Below are 22,997 nucleotides of genomic sequence, written 5' to 3' on the forward strand. Positions count from 1 at the left end.
TGGTCATTTGGGGAATGCCATTCTCCCTGCATGGCAGAGAGAGATGGCGGAGGCAGGGGGAGAAGTTGGAGAGCTCCCTGGAGAACGAGTGAGCAGTTAAGGGTCGGGGGCTCTGGAGGCAGAGGCCTAGAGCCAAACCCTGGCTCTGCCACTCACTAGCTGTGTGACCTTGGGCAAGTGACTTAACCTCTCTGGGCCTCAGTTTCTTCATCCGTGAAGTGGGAATGATATAGTACCAACCCCCTCAGATTGTTGTGTGGGTTGAATTGATACATGTAAAACACTCCCAACAGTAGGTATTTAAATGACACTATCTGCTTTTATAATCATTAGCCATTACTGAAATTTTCCAGGGGAAGGATGATGGGGCTGGAGGGTAGGCCATTTTTAGGAAAGGCTGCAGAGGCAAAAACCGCAAAACTCCAAGGTAGCCGCATGCGGCGCCCAACAGTCCCTGGAGGCATCCTGTTCTAGCCTGCTGCTATTTAGAATGCAGCCAGGGATTTTCAAATTGCAGGTTGCAACCCATCTGTGGGAGGTGAGATCAATTCAATTCAGGGGCTCACAACTGGCACTTAAAAATCAAATCAATAGAAACTAAGAAATGGAAAAGCACATCGCATGTGCTAGAGGGAGTACTGTTTTGAGAAACTTGTTTCGGCTGTACACAGGTGTGTATAATGGGCATGATGTTCATAGGTGTTTCATACATGTTTCTTACAGTGGGAAACTGTCAAAAAGCTGCAAAAGCACTTGGCATAGCTATTAGCGGAAATAGAATTGGACGTGGAAATCCAAGGATTCCAATTAAATGGAAAATAGTCCTTGAGATGCCAGGGAGATATCCTAGTGGAATTTTTTTTCCCTTTATACTGAACTTCAGGTGCAGAAAATCGAGTTACTTCTCCTCCTTGGCTCATAGTACCTCCTCATTACCGTCCTGAGGGGAGTTTTAACACAGGTAGAGTGGTGTTGAGTGGGACTCCTCCGCCACTGATGTGATGTCTCGTGGAAAATGCTGTCATAAATACTTTTTGAGCTGTGCCCTATGTGCCTATAGAATTTCCGAGGTGAATTGGACCCAGCCCTGTAATGATGTTCACAGTGTGATGAGGGGCAAAAGATGAGGGTGACAGCAAGTGACACGCTGTTAGGGAATGAAAGGTACTGCAGGGACCAGCAGTTTCTACAAGGGAACACCAAACCCTCTTCTACATGCGCCGTCTTATTAAATCTGTCTCATGTGCTGTGTATGCTCCTGGGAAAGACTCATCACAAAACTCCATTTCCAGATGGGCGGCAGATGTTCAAAGTGATAGCAGAATTGCTTAGGATCTCTCAGTTGCCCCTTGGCTCAGCTGCCACCCAGCCCCCAACCCTCTAACCCTAAATCTCTCGCTGCAAACATTTGTATTTTGAAGCGAGTTTTGCAGGAGTGCATGAGCAAGTTTTCCATGCCCTTCTCACCGGTATGTACCAGATAGCAGTTCTGCTTTGTTGCTGTCAGTGTTTCCAGTAAGCATTTGCATATGGAGATGCCTTGTTTCTGTAGTGAGCTGCGGTCATTCTGAAAGCTGTCAAAGGCAGACCATCCAGGCTCTGAAGTCCCTCCGCCGGGCACCATGCAAAGATCATTACAGAATACATGCCTTCAGGAAGACCGGGAGAATTCTCCTCCCAGGGAATCTGACCCCAACTTTTATCTGCCCCACGTTCCCCAAAACTATCAAACAAAGCTTGTCTGAGCTGTTCCCAGGTTTCCTCTTTCATGTTTGCTCGTAGCTTGTTTGTTTTTGTTTTCCGGAAGCTCCCTGGCAGAAGAGCAGCAGCAAGTGCTGGCAATTGAAAGATTAACATAGAGGCAGTTCTATCCCTTTGCTTGAGTTAATTCTGAAAAGTAGGCAACAGCTCTAATTTTCGCGGTGGGTGGTTCACCCCAGTCCAGCTCACGGCCCATGGGTGGGAAGAGGCAGATATGTTCCCTGGCCAGGCAGGTGGGCAGATGAAAGAAGAAAAGGTCTGAGTCAGGTACAGGGCGCTTAGCATCCTGGCCGCAGTGAATTTTAGCTGCATGATATGCAAGTCACTTCTGAGTATCCCTCAAGCTAGTAACATACCTCCCTTCAGGTGGAGTGTCCACAGTAATGACAGCTACTGTGGTACTGGTGTCCTGACTCACCTGCTGGAGCCAGCTGACCCTGGGTGGGCCAAGCATTGACCCTGTAGATAGGAAATGGGGATCTCTGGGCAGTTCTGGGGTGGAAGTGGGGACACCCGGGAGGCTCCGGAGCAGCTGTGTGCCCTCAGGTGCGGATGTTTTCAGTATCCGGACATCTCCAGCGGCCCTCAGGGTGTGCACCCGCTGATGGCCATCCTGCCACCTGCCCAGCTCCCTCCCAGGACTCAGGGAGCTCTTGAGGGTGCAGGGCCCAGACTAGGGTGGATGAGGTGAGGGAGACACTTGCCTCCGTGCAAAATTTAAAATGATGCAAAACAGTCAAAGAGATAATATTTTGATGCACTATTATAATGCACAAAATGCAAAAACGCACCATGCACAAAATACGGAAATGTTAAGTCAAGACAGAATCAATATGAGCCATGGCGTGTCCTTCGGGCTTGCTGACGCCCTCATCCACCGCCAACTTGTAGATCCGGGAGAAGGAGAGCGTGGCCAGGCGGCAGCAGTGGCGGCTGCGGCGGTTGCAGGAGCGGTTGCGGCGCAAGGACGAGGCACTGGGGCAGCAGGCGGCGGCCCTGGAGCGCTGCCGGCGGACCCAGCGGCGCCAGCTGGGCCTGGTGCGCGAGCAGGAATGCGTCCTGCGGGCACAGGTGCAGCGGCTGGAGCTCGACGTGCGACGCCTCTGCCACGCCGCGGGCCTCCTGTTGGCCCAGCGGGACATCGCGGCCTCGGGCCTCCAGAGCGCCCCCGAGGCGACCGCGGAACTGCGCGCCCTGCAGGCGAGGGCAGAGCGCAGCGAGCACGAGCGAGAGGAGGCAGCGCGCAGGCTGCAGCAGCACAGGGCCACAGAGCGCCAGCTCCGCGGGCAGCTGGAGGAGCTGCGCTGCTTCATCTATGGGCTGAAACTGTCAGAGATCGGCCTGCAGTGCCAGGTGGAGGACCTCACCCAGCAGAACCAGTGCCTGCGAGAGGAGCTGGGAGCCCAGGCCCCTGTTGGTCACTGCAGCCTGGTAAGTGGCAGCAACCCAGGGCAGGAGTGATCTTTTGCCTTTTTCTTTCTCCTCCAGCCACTTGGTCAAGTCTTGGACCCATTCATTTCCCGGGCTCCTCTTCATACACCCGTCCAACCCTGCCAGCCCTGTCCATCGTCCTTCACTGCATCTACTCACCTCCCCACCCCCTCTTCCATCTAACCTCACACACTCATTCAGTGCATGCCCACCTCACTACCCATCCACCAACCGTGTCCACCCACCTGTCCATCCTCAGATGCACACACTTGCCCATCATCCATCCATCCACCTATCCAACCACTCACCCACCTACCCACCATCATTTTCCCATTCATTCTAACAGCTGCTTGTCCACACAGCCACTTATGAGCGCACTTACTAAACCACTTGTTTTCCCATTGTTGAAATCTGTTTGGGCTTTTATAAAAAAAAAAAAAAAAGTATCATAGATGGTGGCTTGTAAACAACAGAAACTTATTTTTCACACTTTTGGAGGCTGGAGGTCCAAGGTCAAGGCACCAGCAGATTTGGTGTGGGGGAAGGGCCTTCTCACTGGGTCCTCACGGGGCAGGAGGGAGAGGGAAACTTCTGGGGTACTAATACCATCCATGAAGCCTCCACCCTCACAGCCTAATTACCTCCCAAAGACCCCACCACCTGACACCCTCACACTGAGGATTAGGATTTCATCATAAATTTGGTGGGGGGAACACAGCCATTCAGACCCTAGCACTCACCCTCCCACTTGTCTAGCCATATTCCACTATCTTCTCATTCACCACACCATCTGTTCATCTATCTACCCCTCTGGCCACTGGCCAGGCAGCTAACCAACCACCTTATATCCCTTATTGTCCACTCACTGTTGTCCATCCATCTATCCAACATCCAATGAGTTCCTGCTGACTGCCAGGCCCCACGCTAGACAAGATCTTCAACACGCTGTGCCACAGGACTCGTATGTGCTTGTGAAGTCTGGTCCCCCTCCTCTGGAAGCAGTCACCTCTTCTCCCACTTCACCTGTAGCACCAAAGGTGACAACGGTTCCCTGGTGGCAATTCTGTGCGTGCATCTTCAGTTCTCCCTCTTTAGACTGTGAGCTCCTTGAGGGCAAGGTCCAGACATGATGGTCTTTGTAGCCCCCATAGCAGCACACAGAAGGGCCTCAGGACTGTGGAGTAGAGAGCACACAGGGTAGGGTCCCTTTCTGGTTTGCATATTTACTCGCTGTGTGACCTTGGACAAACTTCTTAAACTCTGGAGGGCAGGCTGGACATGTATTGATTCATTTCATTGAGGGGAGGGTAAAAGCTTACATTTTATGTATTCCTACCGTGTGCTCGGCTCCATACTGGGTGTTTGCAAAGACATTATTTCATTTAATGCTTATGAAGGAAGGTGATATTAGCGTCTTCCTTTTGCATTTGAAGAAGCCGAGGCTCAGAGGACAGCATCTTTTAACTGTTGTCACACAGATATTAAGGGACCAAACTGGAATGTAATCAAAATTTCATGAGAGTCCAAAGTTTATCGTTTCTACTGTAGCAGCCTACCTTCTGCAATGAAAGCACTCATTCAGCTCCCACTTCTCCCCTGTGGTTCAATTTGCATTTAAGGAAAAATGAGTGAGCAACTGTAGCCCAAAAAGGAGTGCTCATTTTCTGGAAATAAAATTTATCTTCAAACCTGGACAATCCATTTAAAATTACCTGGAACCTTAAATGATCTGAATTTTCTCAGGATAACGATGTGTGTCTTATCCAGGTTATCTTAGTAAGGGCTTTATTGGTGGTCTTAGTTGACCTTTTTACTGCTTTATCCTCCTATTCTCGCTCTTGTACATTTCCTGTTCATTCTTCTTCCTTATGTTCATCAGATAAAAGGAAAACAAAGTATATAACATTGGCAACTTGTTGTAATTTTGGAAAACAAATTGTGCCTAGATGGAAATTGTCATTTAAAATTCTCTCTTGTAATTTTCCTAAACATAAGACTTTAGACTGTTGGCTTAAGTCCTTCTTCCCCCAATCTCTCCATTCATCCTATCTTCCTCTTGTAAAAGTCCCGGTGGCCCAGGGGAACTGCACCTCGCATGGGGCTCAGCTTTCAACGCTGCACTGCAGGCTGGCCTGCACAGTCACACTTCTCTTGAAAGTTCCATAAATTGCCCATCAAGTGTGGTCCCCAGCCACTTTTGCCTCGGTCTCTCATCAGCAGAGTAGCTGAGAAAGCAGGGTTGCAACTCAGGAACCTGTGGAGTGTAGAATGCTGAGCCTTCAACACTGGAGTGGAGCAAGGTGCTCACACTCAGAGGTGCAGGCGGGAATGAGAGTGGAGATGATGGAGGATTCCAGCACAGCTCTGCCTCCTACCAGCTGAGATGCTTTCGGGCAGGTTCCTAAATTCTCTGTGCCTCAGTTTCCCGAGTGTGAAATGGGATTAATACTGGGATGATAATAATACTAGTGCATCCTGGTATGACTGTGCGAATGAAATGAGAAAGCACAGGGAAAGCTCTTAGCTTAGTGCCCGGTATATTTTGAGTGATCAATCGAATCTAGCTTCTGTCACTGTTAGCATCATCACCACCATCACCATCATCACCATCACGTCATCACTATCACCATCATCACCAACATCACCATCACCATCGCCATCGCATCATCACCATCACATCATCATCACCATCACTATCATCACCATCACCATCATCACCATCATATCACCATCATCACTATCATCACCATCACCATCATCACCATCATCATCTCATCACCATCATCACCATCACATCATCATCACCATCACTATCATCACCATCACCATCATCACCATCATATCATCACCATCATCATCATCACCATCACCATCATCACCATCATATCATCACCATCATCACTATCATCACCATCATCATCATCACCATCATCATCACCATCACCATCATCACCATCATCATCTCATCACCATCATCACCATCATCATCATCATCACCATCATCACCATCATATCATCAACATCATCATCACCACCATCATCACCATCATATCATCACCATCAGTGACACCATCGCTATCATCACCAGCACCATCACCATCATCATCACCATCACCATCATCATCATCATCACCATCACTATCACCATCATCATGACCATTGCCACCCTCCTCCTCATCTCTTCCTGGGCTTGTGCTCATCTAGTAGGATGTTGGGTAAGTCAGCCTCACTACCTACATTGTAATTTTCTCTCTCTTGACTTTTTATTTGTTTTCCCTGAGGGCTTATCCTGGACTGGAGTAGGTTAGATGTGAGTGTAGTTTGTCACCATTGAGCTGTCAGAATGGCTAGTGGGAGCTCAGGCCAACAGGTCCCCAGGGTGTACGGGGCCTGTGGTTACCAGCTCCTGTATCCCAGTAGCCTGTGGATAGGCTGGGAAGGCTGAGAGAACTGCAGTGACCTTGTGCAAAGGGCTATCTGGGGGCAGTTCTCTGGGCCAAGGAGCTGAGAACCTTTACCTGGGTCTGCTGCAGGGCAGGGCAGGTGGGTGAAGCCCCCTGGCTGATAGAAGACCTGGGATGTCAGAGGGGGCGAGGGGAAGGGGCTGGCTTTCATCTTAGGAGCTGCCCATCTGTTACTCACTTAATCCTCAAGCGACATGGCCAGGTAGGTGTCCTCTTGTCTGCTTCATAGAGGAGGCAGAAGGCTCAGAGATGCAGTGCCCTGTCCAGGGTGACACAACCAAAGAGCGAGGACCCGATGTAATTCCCATTCCCTGACTTTCCTGTCGTATCCACCCAGCCTCCTGGGTTGGGGGTTTCCCAGAGGCAGCTGTGGGCGCTCATGCAGCTGAGAACCGCCCTCTGAGGGTGTGGGGAAGGCACCAGCAGTGACCCCGAGTCAGGTTGCCGGGGCTCTGAGCCCACCTGGCGGGGCGAAACGCTGGGGCAGGAGAGCATTGTCTGAGTCAGCAGGAGAGGCCCCAGCCAGCCACAGGTCTGGAGACAGAGTGTGACAGCAGCAGGCAAGGTGTTCCCAGCGGGTTTGGAGCTAGCTGCTGCAGGTAAGGGCCAGGTCACCCGGGGCATTCCCAGGGCTGCAGGTTGGGCCCTGAGGAAATAGGCAAGGCACAGCATGTTATTCTCCTGGGGCTGCTGTAACCAAGTACCTCAAACCTGCTGGCTTAAAACCGCAGACATTTATTCTCTCCCAGGTCTGGGAGCCAGAAGTTGGAAATCAAGGTGGCAGTGGGGCCATGCTTCCTCCTGAGGCTCTAGGGGACAGTCTGCTCCTTGCCACACCCAGCTTCTGGTGGCTCCTGACAATCTTCAGCTTGCAGACGCATCACTCTGATTTCTGCCTCCATCTTCTCTTGGCCTCTTTCCTCTGTGTGTCTGTCTCTGTGTCTCTTCTCTTCTTATATGGACACCAGATCTTTATTGGATTAGGACCCAGCCTAATCCAGTATGGCCTCACCTTAATTTGATCACATCTGCAATGACACTATTTTCAACTAAGGCCACACTCTCAGGTATGATTTATTTTGGGAAGACACAATTCAACCCACTCCACAAAGTTATGTGGCAGATGACGGCTTTTGGTCTCTTCTCCTCCTCCAGGTATTCCCTGACCCCAGGAGCCTCTTCTGTCCTCCCAGGGCCCTCACATGCATGGCTGTCAGTGCTGGGCTGAGCCTCCCAAGGGCAGGGCTGGGGCTGGGTGCACTCTGCCTTCCCAGTGTTTGCTGAGTGCCGCAGGCACACTGACATGCTATACATTTATTTATTTGTTCATTGACTGCCAACAAAACATGCATCTTGCAAAACAGGCACTGTCTTCTTTATTTTCTGCTGCATTCCCAGCTCTAGCACAGTCCTTGGCACGGAAGAGGTGCTGGGTGAATATTTATTAAGTGCAAGGAGGGAGAAGGGAAGATAGCGCTGACTCTCAGTTACCGGAGCCTGTGTGGGTTCAGGCCCCTTTTCAGCCCTGAGGCTAAAAACAGATGATCTGGCTTCTGGGCTTGTTTAGGACACTAGTCTTGGGACGTGTGACCTCCCCAGTGGATTTCTACTGGATGAGAAAGAGCAGCAGTTGTGTCCCTGGTGGTGTCAGAGGGAAGAACCCAAGAGAGTATGATTACAGGACCCTGCTGAACAAACTCTGGATAACATTCTCAGCATAAAATATCATGGAGCACGAACTCCTGACCTAAAGTGACCAGCCTGGCCAACATGGTGAAACCCTGTCTCTACTAAAAATACAAAAATTAGCTGGGCATGGGGGCATGTGCCTGTAATCCCAGCTACTTGGGAGGCTGAGGCAGGAGAATTGCTTGAACCCGGGGGGCAGAGGTTGCAGTGAGCTGAGATCATGCCATTGCACTCCAGCCTGGGTGACAGAATGAGACTCTGTCTCAAAAAAGTAAAAGAAAAAAAATGTCATTGGGTAATCACTGATCCTGCCTTCGAGCAATCTAAAACCGTGGCCCTTGAAAAACTAGGTTAGGAGAATTTCGACTAGCGAGAGGCTTGCTTTGGCTGTGTTTGTGTATCCATTTTATCATGGCTTTTGCATTTCTGGTATGGCTTGCTCTAACTTTCGGTGGAGGTGGGCTCTCCTGCCACTTACCGATGGGTTGCCCTTGGAGGGGACTCAGCACCGCTTCCTAATAACATCCCTTTGGGTATATGGGTTTTAACGGATGAGTTTGAGGGAACATGAAAGTTCAGACCATAATATGGTGGGACCAGGATTTGCCCTTTGGTGGGCTGATCCCATCACTGTGTCCCATGCCCTATTCCTTCAGTAAATACTGGTCAACAGGTCAACAGTCAGGATTTGATGGTATCCATTTGGTGCCTGTGCTTGGCTCCAGTCTGAGCTCAGTACAGGGGCTGGGGAGTAAGACAAGACTCTGTCCCACAGGATGACAAAACAGATTGAGGGAAGGGGGTAGGGGCAGAGGAAGGGCAAGGAAATGAGCCCTGTGGAGTCCGTGGGTCACTGGGGGAGGACCCTGGTGTTGGAGTGGGGGCTGGACCCAGGCTGCAGCGTGTGACAAGGCTGCCAGGCTCTGTCCATCTCTCAGAGGGAAGCTGATAGTTCACAAAGAGCATCTTGAGGTCAAAAAGGGCTGCCTGGAAAGGAAGAATCCCTCCTGAGAGGGCCACTGTGAAACATGAAGCGCCAGCCAGCTACCAGCTCTCAGGATGAATGTAGCCTGGAATTTAAAAATTAACGTGTGAGAACCCATCGATAAGGAAACTGCAGAGCCAGATGCGGCCCTTCGGTGGTGACTGTCAAAGGATCTCCCTCCATATAAGCACCCTGCCATGGCTGCCCACGGCCTCAGGATCAAGTTCAACCTCCTATCCATGGCATTCAAGGCCCCTGGTGTTCTGCTCCTTCAAGCTCAGTCCCCCATATGTCATTTCAGTCACACTGAGCTGCAGGTCCCTGAATGTGCCAGGCTCTTCTGCCTTGTAGCCTTCCGTGTGTCTAGAAGCTTCTAGTGCCCATCCCCACTCAGGCTGCTTAGAAGGCCTTGCGACTTTCTCTTTGTTCGTCGGGAATGTTGCTTCCTCTGGAAGACTTCCCTGATCTCACGTCAACTCAGTGCCCCCATGGTGACATGAGCCACCTCTGGTGGTCCTGATGTCCACTGTGCCCAGATGCCCACCCCCTCAGCTGTGTGCCCCTCATCATCCAAAACTGGTTCACTTTAGCTCCATTCCCAGTCCCTGGCCACCAGCTGTGAAGTGCTTGGTAAGTGAGTGCCTTGATGCACCAGTGAAGCTATTTGCTCCCCTGCCCCTGGGAAAAAGGAAGCTTCTGGCTGAAGGGACTGCTTCAGAGTGGCAATGCTGGAAGTGAAGCATAGAAATGGGGAAACGGTGACGAGGATCTAGTCCCAGAGATGTATGCCACAGATAGAAAATGATCACAAAAGCTGACTTTCGTCAGTTTTTGGAGTGCTTATTGCCTGTCCAGCGTGGTAATGTGTTGCATTCCCCACAACAAGCTTATGAGGTGGTAGAATTATTGATTCTCATTTTGCAGAGGAGGACACTGAGGAAGGGAGGTAAAGTCACTTGTCCAAGGAAGTGGAATCAGCAGCGTCTGAAAGGAGGCACAGGCTTGGCCCCACCTGCAGTGACCCCTTGGCTATGTCTGATGTGCTCTGGGAGCCATGGTGTGAACTACAGCAAGGGCAGTCATTATAAAAATGTTTCGTTTGTTTCATATTCACAAAGCACTTTCCTCAACAGGAACTCATGGACTCTGCAAGGTAGCTGGGGCAGTGCCCTGTCCACAAACCTGCAGTCTGGAGGATTCCCGTAGCTTGCCTGGGGTCATATGCTTCCTCCTGAGGTCATATGTTTTAGAGCAAGTCACTTGGAACCTTGATCCCCAGAGGAATGAGCCACTGCAAGGACAAACCGTGACCTGGGGAGGAGTTTGGGGACAGGGTTTCTGCTCAGGGTAAAAGGAAATAAGAACCATTCATAGTTGGCAAGACAAACGTGGTTTATCTGCAGACGGGTCTGAATTCTTTCCCGTGAGTGTGCACTGGGCACCTGCCATGTCCCAGGTGCAGTGAGCCAGGCATGAATCTTGCCCTCCAAAAGTTTATAGGGGAGACAGACACAGTTGCAAACCATGACACTACAATGATGCTACGGCAGAGGTCGGCACAGGGCTGTGCCTGGCTTGGAGGGTCCCAGAGATGCTCGTGCAGAGAGATGAAAAGCCGGGTTCTTAAAAAGTCCTTGTCCACTGTCATCCCAGAGCTGAGATCATGATCCAATGTCAGGGGCTTTACGAATTACTGTATGATCCCGCCAGCCTCTGTGCCCTGGCAGTGTGCGTAGAGTGACCCCTGGTGGCAGCTCCGTGAATCTCTTTGTTGTTGGGGAAATTCCAGGCAGCCTTGCTCGCTGCTTGCTTTTGTGCAGAACGGCATATTACACATTTGTTTCTCCAGCAGCAAGCGAGAGCTTTAAAAAAAAAAAAGTGTTAATAATGTCAAAAAATAAAACAGGCAAAAGGGATGAACATGCAAATAACATAAAAGGAAGTACAAAATGGCCAATGGTCTTATAAAAAAATATGGTCAGCTCCATTAGTTAAAAAATAACGCCAATGAGAAAAACCTCAGGATCTCATTTTCTTCAGAACATTTGTCGAAGGTTGAAAGGGCCTGCAGCCATGTGGTGCTGGAGCTATCAGGAGTGTAAATGAACACATCCCTTTGGAAGAGCTGTCAACCAATAAGTATTAAATGCCTTTAAAAAAAGGTTTATGCCTGAGTCTCAGCCATTTGACTTCCACGAATATATCCAAAAAGTGATCGGAGGGTGCAGAAGAGTCATATACAGTCATGTGTATCTCAGCTCTGCTTGTAGTTGGTAAAAATTCAAAATAACTCGACTGCCCAATACGAGGGAATTGATTTGATCTGGAACTTTCTCCCTTATAGCAGAGAATATTAGGTAGCTATAAAAACCACACTGCAGAAGATCCTGTAGAGAAATGATCCTTCTATATCATTAAATGCAAAATTCATGAAGTAAAAATTTACATTTTGTATAAATAGAACTTACACAATGTCTATGCCTAGGAAAATGTCTATGCATAGAAAAAAGCCCAGAAGGGCCTCTAACACGTTCGTGTTTATGCCTGGATGTCCTGATATTCCTCATTTTCTTTTTCTTTTCTTTCTTTTTTTTTTTTTTGCTTATAATTGCACATGAAAGCTGAGTCCAGACTAAGTTACAGGCAAATGTTTTCTTGAGGGTTGAAATGTAGGACGGACTGATAGAGCAGGCAGGGAGAGAGAAAGTTCCAGATCAAGTTTAGAAACCTGAGCTCTGCTCCTGTTCTCCCGTCGACTTACTGTGTGACTTTGGACAAGTGACTCACCCTCTCTGAGTACTGCCTTCATCGGTTGGGACATGAAGGGGTAAACTAGACAATGGGCAATGTTTCAGTACAGCGTTGTCTTCTAGGTTGTCTCCACTGGATGTCACCTCCTCGATGCAGGGATCTAGGTATGCTTATCCATGGCCGTGTCCCCAGCTCCAGAACAGGGCTTGCCACATAGTAGGTTCTCAGCGAGCAGTTGTTGAATTGCATTGAAGTCAGCCTGGATATGATAATAAAATCCAAAATGTACACCACCAGTAACCATTTCTACCTTCTGAGCTATGGAGTGGCCTCCACGCTGCCTCCCCAGCCTCCTCCTTTTTCTGTTTATGTAGTCCTTCCTCTTCCTTCAACTTCTCTGTCTCCCTCCTTTCACTTTGAATTTCCATCTCTTCCTTTCCCTATCCTATTCCCTCTCCTTTTCCTTTGTCATTCACTTTCTTTCACTTCCTTTCTTTGATGCCTTCTTTCTCTCTTTCATTTTCCCTTTTCCCTCTCACTCCAATGATGATTTTAAGCAGCTGACAAGGTACACAATTCTGGTTGAGTGGGAACCAAATGGATAAAGACAGGAAGCAGCTGAACGGGACTGTGAGAATGTGGACAGCTGCAGCGGTCAGCCAGGCCCTCTGGGTGCAGGCAGGTGGCCGTCAGGACAGGGTGCCGCTGCCCGGGCCCTCTGGGTTAATTGGTTCGGGTTGAGGCTCCTGCACAGGTTCTTGTTTAAAGCTTCTGGGTGACTGCATGATGTGGCCAGTGCTGAGGCCCCTGGCCTATGAGAAGAAAATGGACAGGACCCAAACCATCATACAGATCCACAGGAGGCCAGCAACCCAGAGTGGGAGGAGATGAAGGCTAAAGAAGGCCTCATTAAGGATTGGCCTTTAGGCAGGTCCCAGAAGGGGAGGAGGTTGGCCAGGCAGAGGGTGGGAAGAAAGATCCAGACAGTGTGCAAAGGCTCTGAGGTGTGGGGAGAAGAGTCCCTTCCAGGAGCACAGACGTGGGTGGGGGTAGCGGGGTGGAGGTAAGGGCAGTGAGGCCGGAGGGGGTTTCAGTGTAACAGGAAGCGTTGAAGGGTGAGAAGCAGGGAGCAACCAGGTCCAGTTTCCATTTTAGTGCCATTGCAGGGGCCTGAACGGTGGGTGGAAGGGAGGGGCCAGGAGCAAGAAGCAGAGAAAGCTTTGCCTGCAGCAAGCAAGCGATCAAGGCCCCTGCCAAGAAGGATGTGCCAGCCAGGTGGCAGGAACAGCACACGGGAAGGTGCAGAGACCGGAGACAGCACGGATGCCCTGGGGCAGGCAAGCAGGTTGCTGAGAGGGAAAGCTGGTGCAAAGCTGCAGGGGTGGGAACAAGGTGCCCAGGCAGCAATGACAGCCCATAAACGGGCAGCAGCACCTGATTTCAGCACTCATGCTGACCCTGTAGCCAGAGGGGAGCCAAGGGGAGCCTGGAAGATCAGCAGGTCTCCCGTAGCTGCAAGAACCTGAAGGAGGTGGGAGGACCAGCCAGGAGTCAGATGCTGGGTCTGCTGAGGGAAGGTGAGGACCTCGGGAGCAAGTGAGAAGGGGACAGGGCACTTACCTGCTCAATTCTGTTGAGACTCTCTCCTGGCCGAGAGTCACACCTGGCACACAGTAGGAGCCTAATAAATGTTTTCTGAATGACTGCACTCGTAAATCTAAAACATCTGCTTTTCCTCAGGTTCGATCTGTCCACCCGATAATGAAACATTTATTAAGCACCTACTGTATACAGGTTAGGGTGAGGGTGCAGACAAAATGAAGCCAAGTTCTCTTCCTAAAGGAGCCCACAGTCCAGTGGAGTAGGTCGGTGAGCCAGCCAACAGCACCAGGCTGGAGCACCGTAGTGGAAGCAGCCAGGGCCATGGGAACCCAGAGGAGACCTGTGCCCAGCCCCTCGTGGGTGGTGGGTGACAGCTGTTTTTGTTTTGTTTTGTTTTGTTTTGTTTGCCAGTCCCACGCCTGTCCCCCATGGCAGGGGGAAAGGAGCTGCCTCTGAATTATCCTGATCTGCAGCAGGGTGGCAGCTGGGGAAGCTCCAAGCTGTGGAGAAGCCCAGGGGGTAGGGTGCTGCCAAAGTACCGGGCAGTCGCATTTGGAGCTTATTGACAGTTGAAGGACAGGACGGTCCAAATTCCCTGGGCAGACACCCTCCTCCCTGGGCAGGACATGGAAAGAACCCGTGCACAGGAAGGGTGCCTTCTTCCAGGATGCCCTGGGCTGTGTTCAGGGTGACTCACTGCCCCCGCCCAGGGAGGAGGCTCTGGACCCCTGCACAGGAAGGGTGGAGCTGGGAGCCTTTGGTGCCCTTTAGGGCAGCAGTCCTCAACCTTTTTGGCACCAGGGACTGGTTTCATGGAAGACACTTTTTCCATGGGCAGTGGGTGTGGGGGTATAGTTTCAGGGTGAAACTGTTCCACCTCAGATCATCAGGCATTAGATTTTCATAAGGAGCACCCAATCTAGATCCCTCACTTCCGCAGTTCACAATAGGGGTCACGCTTCTACGAGAATCTAATGCCGTTGCTGACCTGACAGGAGGCGGACCTCAGGCAGTAATGCCTGCTCGCCTGCTGCTCACCTCCTGCTGTATGGCCCAGGTCCTAACAGGCCATGGACTGTACCAGTCTGCTCCATGACCCTGATTTAGGGGACCTGGATGCTTCTTGGCTGGACAGACACACTCCTCCAAGGACTGAACGCTGCCCTTGTTATCTGTGGACAGGAGTCCAAGTGCTAAGAGGGGACAGTTTGGCCTGGTGAACCAAAAGCACAAGGCCGGGGCTGTGCTGCCAGGCTGTGAGCTCTCTGCCCTCTGAGCCTCAGTTTCCTCACCTATGGAAGGGACTCAAGCTCCCTGCTGGGGAGGGTCCCCTGGGGATGGGCTTGGAGTGCACTCTTCAGCCAGGACACTGATGGCTCCTGACTTGCTCTGTCTTCCTCCAGGATGCTCTGGGCTGTGTTCAGGGTAACTCACTGCCCCTGCCCAGGGAGGAGGCCCTGGACCCCTGCAGAAGCCAAGGCTGGCGGAGCTCCCTGTGGTCCGATGATGCCCCTGGACAAAGGGCCTCAGAAGGTGCGTGGGTACCGCGGTGCATGGAGGACAGGGTCCCAGGCAACACCCATCAAAGGGCTAGCTTGCTTCCTCCTCATCATGTCCCAGTGATGCAGGGGGAAGGGGTGGTCCCCCCTCTCTACAGACAAGAATCGAGGCTCAGAGAGATAGGGTCCCTCACTCAGGGTCACACAGCTGCTGCAGAGGGGATCAGAGTATGCAACTCCCACCAGGGGCCTTTGGCTCAGGCTCAGCTGAACACAGGCTCATACCCTTGGCCCTCGGGAGGGTGCCAGCCAAGGGGCCTCACAGGCCAGCAGGTTGGCAGCAGGGACATGCTTTCACAGAAGTCCGTATGATGACCAGGAGCCATCCTGTCCCCCCATTTCCCACGTGACACCTCCAGTGTGAGGCAGTGAGAATCGCACTTGGCAGGTCTGGAAGCTGCTGGGGCTTAGAAGCCTCTTGTCCCTGATGTGAACCAATATCTCTCTCTCATTTTTTTTGTTTTGTTTTGTTTTTGTTTTTGAAATGGAGTCTCTCTTTGTCACCTAGGCTGGAGTGGAGTGCAGTTGTGCGATCTCGGCTCACTGCAACCTCAAGCTCCCGGGTCCAAGTGATTCTCCTGCCTTAGCCTCCCAAGTAGCTGGGACAACAGGCTCCCACCACCACGCCCGGCTAATTTTTGTATTTTTAGTAGAGACGGGGTTTTGCCATGTTGGCCAGACGTCACAAACTCCTGGCCTTATGTGATCTGCCTGCATTGGCCTCCCAGAATGCTGGGATTACAGGCATGAGCCACCGTGCCGGGCTTGAGTAGTATCTTATAATATCTCATAACCACCTCCGCCATGGATTCCAGAGCCCCTGCACTCAGAGAGCCTGACAGCCATGGAGGCCAACTGGGCATCTGTGGTTTATTTCCAGCCCTCCAGCCTCAAGGGCTGTTTAGGGATGGCATTATCTCGCATATGTGTAACACAGTGGTGCTGCTGACTGATGCAGCCAGCGTTCTCCCGTTATCTCATTTCTGGGGAGCAGAGCTGCTACGTCGACCCAGGTCAGATGTGTCCTCGTGCCAGCTGTGCAGGGCTGGGGTGAGGCTCATTACCCTGTTTGACAGATGAGGATGCTGAGGCTTAGAAAGGTTTGGTGGATTTTGTCCCGTGCAGGAGTCTGTGGGCTGCAGAGGTGGCTTGGAGCCCTGGGGCCTCTGCCCACCTACTGATGGCTGTTTCACATCTCTGAGCCTCAGCTGCCTCCCCTGACCAAGGTGCTAGTGGTTATCAGGCTGCCCTTGGGAGGCATGATGAGGCTCACAGTCGGGGGTGGCAGGGGGTGCCATCTTACCCAAGCCCGGGGGACGTGGTCCCTAGAGGCAATCATGGCAGAGCTCCTGGGAGCGTCTTTGTAACACCCAGGGTCTTGTTGCTTTCCAGGCCAGTTCCTGGAGGGGCCCTGCACCTGGAGCTGCATCGGGTCTGGACGGGCCTCTTCTGTTTTGGCTCCAGGCCCGGAGACCACAAGCGAGCTCCCCGGAGACCTGGCGGGATCCAACCGTGAACAGGTGAGGATGGAGGCTTTCTGTGCACGTGTGCAGTACTCCTGGGTCCCCTCAGCCCTGTCTCGTGCGGGGTGTGTGGCCACTCACAGGAGGTGGGAGGGGTAAAGAAGCTCCAGGTCTGGAAGAACATTCTGGAAAGAGTTGAGAGAGAGATTTGAGGAGAGGAAATGAAACATCCTGAGACCTGGATGGGGAGTGGGGAGGAAGGGGGTCAGCTGGGTGCCAGGCCTGGGCTGCCATGGAACAGACTTCCTCTCATTGGCACCTCCTGACACCCACGAGGCGTTGCTGCCACCTCTGCTCTGGAGAGGAGACGAGACTCCAAGGGCTGCTGTGACTCCCCAAGGCCCCCCGCTTGGAGGTGGACCCCGAGATCCAGGCTCGACAGCCCACACTGCCCCATGCTGGCCCTGAGGGTCAGGAGCCTGTGTCCCGCCTCACCTCCTGTGGCTTGCTCTGAGGCTGAGGCAGTCGTAGCCTTTCTCCACTTCCATTTTCTTGTCCCTGAGAAGCAGAGCCATGCTGGGACCCGTGAGCCCGGCTGTGGTTGTGTGGTTCTAAATAGAGAGGCCCTCCGTTATCTCTTCATTCATTCACGTCCTGCTCATGATGCATCTCTTATTTTTGTTGTTGGCCATCGCATCCCTATATGTCTCACTCCTCACCACCCCCTTCCCTTGAAGCCCAGGGCAACGTCTTAGAACACAGAGGTGCCCCATTTGACAGGTGAGGTGGCTGAGGCTCCAGCAGGTTAAGGAACTTGCTCAAGGTCACACCCAGGATTGAAGCCAGGTCTCTAGGTCTATACCTCTCTGGGGCAAATGCTCTTTTCTCTATGGGCAGCTGGGAGAGGGGCTTGGTGTCTGGATTGAAGGACATTGCAGACAGAGGCAAAGGCAACAGAGGAAGGGGTGCTGCCCACCCACAGCTCCAGGGAGCAGGGAGGTGGTGACCCCTCCAGGCAGGGGCAGCGCTCCTGGCCTTCAAGCCCCCTCTGCCTGAAGGGGCTTTGCTGCTTGTATGTCCACCTGTAAAGGCTCAGACTCCCTCTGTCCTTTGAGATGCTCCCTCTGTCCTTCTCTTCTGGGTCTTAGACCAGCTGAGCCTCTCCCAGCTATTCTAGGGGTTCCACTGAGAACTGCCTGCAGCCTGCCAGGTCTGGGAGCAGCCCCAGGGACTCACAGTGAGCCTAGCTAAAACCAAAATTCATCCTCAGGCTTCCCCAGCCCAGCCGGGGCCTCTGCTGTGAGCTGGGCTCCTCCTCTCTGGATAAACACATCAAATAAGCGAAGATAAAAATACATTTAAAATATCAAGGAAACACCTCCTGTGTGCCCAGCACTGTTCTAGGCCCAGGAGTTGAACAAAGATGAAGTCCTGCCCTCAGGGAGTGGACGGCCTGCACGAGCCCCATCCATGAGAGCCTTCTACAGCGCTATTCACAGTCTGCATCTGTGCTGCCCAAGACGGTAGCCACGGGCCACACGGGGCTAGTGCCACCGCAGAACTGAGTGTTAACCTTGATTTAATTACTTTACATTTTAGGAGCTCCATGTGGCCCATGACTAGTGGATTGGACGGGGCAGGGCTATAGGGGGAGTTAGATGATACAGACAGAAATATATAATATGGTGTGAGGGCATGGAGGGTGCTGTGGGGGAAGATGACATGGGGTGGATGGCCCGAGAGTGAGTCAGGGAGGGCCTTCTCAAGGAAGTCATTTGCACTGAGATACGAATGGAGCCAGGGAGCGAGCCCTGAGGGCATCTGGGGCAAGGACATTCTGGGTAGAGTGAAGAGCACGTGCAAAGGCCCTAGGGTGGTGCCAGCTGTGTCCTGTGTGGGAAAGAGCTTGTCCCCTGTGCAACTGGTGAGGAGACATGGAGAACCCCAGGAGGTGAGTGGAGGTGGGGGTGCTGAATGGAGGAAAGGGCTGTTTCACACCTCATTTTCTCTCTCCATTCGTAGCTTACTCTGGCAGAGCCTGGCTTGGATGAACAGATTCTTCTCCTGGTCTGTGGCTGCCCCCCAGGGGAGTGCTTGGACAAGTCACTCCTCCCCATGGACCTGGCCCGGATTTCAGAAAATCTAGCAGCTGACCCGGCCACAGAGGCCTTTCTCCTGGTGCAGACGTCCGCACTCCCTCTCTGGGGGCCGGCTGGGGACTCCGCTTCTTGGCGACCACTTCTGCTCCAGGAGCTTCCCTCAGATGGACAACAAACCCAAGAAGAGTTGGCCACCAGGTCCCCACCTCCTCCCAAAGCCACAGGACCCCCCAGCTGGGATTGTCACCAGGCAAGAGACTGCAGTGCCTCCCTCTCCTATGAGGCCCCCCACGTTTCAAATCACCAATTTCCAAAAAAATACCCCAAGGATCTGAAAGACACTTGGAACAATGGAGGAGGAAGCCTGGGGAGGAGAACTGAAGAGGGGGAGGCAAGGGGGACTTTGGGCAGGAAGGGGAAAAACCTTGGTGACAAGCACCAGCCAAGTCAGGAAAGCCGTCAGAACCTGAGCTTAGAGAACGGGGCTGGAGCCACAGAGGGCGTGCAGGACCAGAATGGGGCTTCAGAGACCAGGGCTGCCACCTGCCACCCTGGGACCTGGCGGGAGTTTTTGATGTCTCTTCTACAGGGGGAGGCCTCAGTATCAAAGGAGGGTCCCGAATCCCTGAGAAGGAGGGAAAGGGTGGAAGGATATGTCTGGGGTCTCCGAGGAGGACTGTCATCAGAGAAGGAGGAAGCGGCGCCCCTAGCCACCTTCTCCAGGTCTCACGAGATCAAAGAGCTGTGGCCAACAGACAGTCAGCTCCTCGCAGGAAGAGGCAGAGCCGTTGAGAGGACAGCTAGGGACAAGGAGGAAAACCAAATGTGGCTTGGAAATGCTCTGCTTCTGCAAGGAGAAAGCCCGGAGGACGAAGGGCTAGAGGAGAAGGATGAGGCATCGCATCAAGAAGCATCCAATCCAGGGTGCAGGGGTGCCCCGGAGGAGCCTGACTCCCAGGGACATGAGAGCAAGGAAATGCTTTTCTTCGCAGGAGAGACAGGTCTGCCTCTGTTTCCCAGATTTGCCTTATCAGCTGACAGGGGTGAACCCACTGGTCACAATCCACAGGCTGTGAGCAAAGGACACGACAGGTGTGCACTCACAATCGATGAGCTTGCACAGGAGGTGGAGGCTTGTTTCCAGCAGCTGTCCACCCTGCAGCCAGGCCGTGGGGGCTGGCGGCGCTCAGCCTCTGCATGTCGGGGAGAGAACTGGAGCTTTGCTCAGAAGTGGCACAGTGGCGGGGAGACAGCTCACTGTCAGCAGGTTTGGGGAAATCGGGGTATTTGTTCTGATGAAGAAGCAAAGTCTAAAGAGAGTGATGAAGGTGATAAGCCGGGAAAGACCATGGCCCTAGGAACCAGCGAAGTTCCTGGTAACCCAGGGACACTGCCTGATTGGGATGAAGCCAGCCCAAACCCTTCAGAGGGGCCCGCGGAGCCCTGGGGTGCCCTCGAGAGAGTGAGGAGCAGGTTTCGTCAGCTCATTTCTGGGTTGAAGAAACAGCGACGCCAGATTTTACACGACACCACCAAACTTCACGGAGACCAAGAGCGGTGCCATGAAAGAGTGTGCGCCCTTGAAAGAGAGAGAGAGCGAGAGGTGACAAAAATATCCAGGCTCGAGCGGGATAACCACAGGCTGGTAGGGGACATCTCTCAGTTAAAGAAAGAACTGGACCAATATTTACAGGTCATCTCCGACCTTGAAGACTGCAATGGGAAGAGTTACAGCAAAATTTTGGAGCTTGAAGAGGAAAATGAAAAACTGAAAGGGAATCTGGGCCAACTTCAGAAATCCATGTCTGAGAGTATCGGGAAATCCAAAGACACGATGGAGCAAGTCACTCTGGAAAACTGGAAGCTCCAGGCGCTGATCTCGGAGCTTGGCATTAGTTACAAAGAGCTGATAAAGGATATCGTGCTGGGAATAGAAGACATGATCCGGGCCTTAAGCGGGGAGAACGAGCACCTTCTACGCAGGGTCCATGTCCTGGAGAGGGAAGTCACCTTGCAAAGGAGCACGGATCAGGGGCGTTTGGTGAGGGGAAGGGAGCACCTCCAGGGAAAAGCCAAGACGCACACTGTAGACAAAGAGGTGCAGGTAACTCCACTCGCAGGGCAGCTGCTTTCAAGGGCCTATGGGCCACTCTTGGCGGAGGAAGTGGGTCTGGCTGCAGGGCAGACAGGACCTTCCACAGGCGCTGGGAATTCTAGATGCGGTACTGATTCTCCCCCTCCATCACTGGTCTGGAGAAACACTGATGTAGCCAACAACCTGCAAGGAAATGTCGGTGGAGCAGGAGTGAAAGAAGCACCTATGGAGAAAGATAAGAGGCCCAGGTGTTCTGTGGCTCAGGGGCAAGCTCTGAGGTCCCTGAGCAATGGCCCCGCGGTAGGTTGGGTCTGCCTGACAGCTTACTCATCACACACGACTCTGTTCCAGGGTCCACCCCATTCACTTATGCAGTTCACCAGAGTCCTGTGAGGGAGGTACAATCATTCTCACCACTTACCAGATGACAGAAGGTTGGTACAAAGAAAACAGAGAAATGCAGTCAGCGCAGTCGCACAGCCGGTGAGGGGTGGAGCAGGGACTCACACCTCGGTGCTCTGGTCCCAGGGTCTCTGTTCCCACCTGCCATGGGAGATTCAAGCCTGCCCCTCTGCTTAGGCTCCAGCGGGGCACCCAGAGAGTGTTCATATTTTAAGATCAGACCTTGCATTTTCCAACCCTGGGGTTTTTTAAGCAGCCCAAGTCCTAATTCTGTATATTGGGTCTTGAAAGTTACAATGAAAAGAACAATGGGCTGGAGAGCATGATAAAACGGGGTTCCAACCAGGCTCTGTGCTTACAGAGCTGTGACTTTCAGGCCACATGCAGACTTCTCTGAGTCCCTCTCCTCATCTGTGGACAGTTCTTGACTGTTGGGAGTCCTGCAATAAAACACTCATAATATTGCTATGGTGGCCTTCGCCATGTGTAGGATATTTAGTGTTGAGACCCTGGCATTCATTCATTCCATTTTCTATCTCTGTTTTTCTCTCCCATCTTGCTCCACCCTCTCTGCCTCCTTTCCCTTCTCTGTGTCTCCTTCTCTATCTCTCCATCTTTCTGTCTCTTGCTCTCTCCCTCCTGCCTCCCTTTCCCTCTGTCTCTCTTCCTTCTTTCCTTTCTCTCTTTCCTCCCCACCCCCAACAATGTTATTAATCATTTCAAAGAATCTGTTTTCAGTTTTATTGATTTTATTTATTGTTTGTATTTTATTTATTGGTTTCTTCTTAGATCTTTATTATATTCTTTTTTTTTTTTTTTTTGAGGCAGAGTCTCACTCTGTCACCCAGGCTGGAGTGCAGTGGTGTTATCTCGGCTCGCTGTAACCTCCGCCTCCCATAATCAAGCAGTTCTCCTGCCTCAGCCTTTCAAGTAGCTGGGACTACAGGCACACGCTGCCATGCCCGGCTAATTTTTTGTATTTTAGTAGAGACGGGGTTTCACCATGTTGCGCAGGCTGGTCTCGAACTCCTGAGCTCAGGCAATCTGCCCACCTAGACCTCCTGAAGTGCTAGGATTACAGGCGTGAGCCACCGTGCCTGGCCTCATTATATTCTTTCTTCCACTTTCTTTTGATTTAATTTGCTGTTCTTTTTCTTGCTTCTTGTGTTGAAAACTTAGGTCATTGATTTTCAGCTGTTCCTCTTTTGCAATCTATGCAATTAAAGCTATAAATGTCTCTCTAAGCATCCCACACATTTTGAGATGAAGTCTGTTCACTTCAAAATAGTTTCTAAGGATTAGAGGTAAGGAATATGTATTGCCTATCTACTATGTGCCAGGAAATTTATGTACTATCATTTATTCCTCAAAATTGCCTCAAGATGACATTGTTAGGGCCAGGCGCGGTGGCTCACTCCTGTAATTCCAGCACTTTGGGAGGCCAAGAAGGGCGGATCATGAGGTTAGGAGTTCAAGACCAGCCTGGCCAATATGGTAAAACCCCATTTCTACTAAAAATACAAAAATTAGCTGGGCGTAGTGGCACGCGCCTGTAGTCCCAGCTGCTTGGGAGGCTGAGGCAGGAGAATCGCTCGAATCCGGGAAGCAGAGGTTGCAGTGAGCCGAGATTGTGCCACTGCACTCCAGCCTGGGCAACAGAGTGAGAATCCATCTCAAAAAAAAAAAAAAGACATTG

General features: G+C 51.9%; 1 protein-coding gene across 6 annotated transcripts in view; it reads left to right on the top strand.

The window, feature by feature from the left end:
- C5H4orf50 (chromosome 5 C4orf50 homolog) overlaps positions 1–22,997 on the top strand; it is a 118,631-nt gene that overhangs the window by 12,377 nt on the left and 83,257 nt on the right. For 3 of the 6 annotated variants that reach the window (XR_010586733.1, XM_045392104.3, XM_065544755.2), the window contains exons 4-7: positions 2,653–3,192; positions 15,087–15,216; positions 16,635–16,762; positions 18,728–21,199. Coding sequence is in view for 5 of the 6 variants with exons in the window: in XM_045392104.3 (XP_045248039.2) it covers positions 2,653–3,192; positions 15,087–15,216; positions 16,635–16,762; positions 18,728–21,199 (3,270 nt within the window). In the remaining variant the exon portion in view is untranslated. The remainder of the gene's footprint in view (positions 1–2,652; positions 3,193–15,086; positions 15,217–16,634; positions 16,763–18,727; positions 21,200–22,997) is intronic. The other 3 variants (XM_045392105.3, XM_045392106.3, XM_074039403.1) reach the window with 3 other exon arrangements.

This window comes from Macaca fascicularis, chromosome 5 (genome assembly GCF_037993035.2).
Source record: "Macaca fascicularis isolate 582-1 chromosome 5, T2T-MFA8v1.1".
In the NCBI taxonomy this organism is placed as follows: Eukaryota; Metazoa; Chordata; class Mammalia; order Primates; family Cercopithecidae; genus Macaca; species Macaca fascicularis.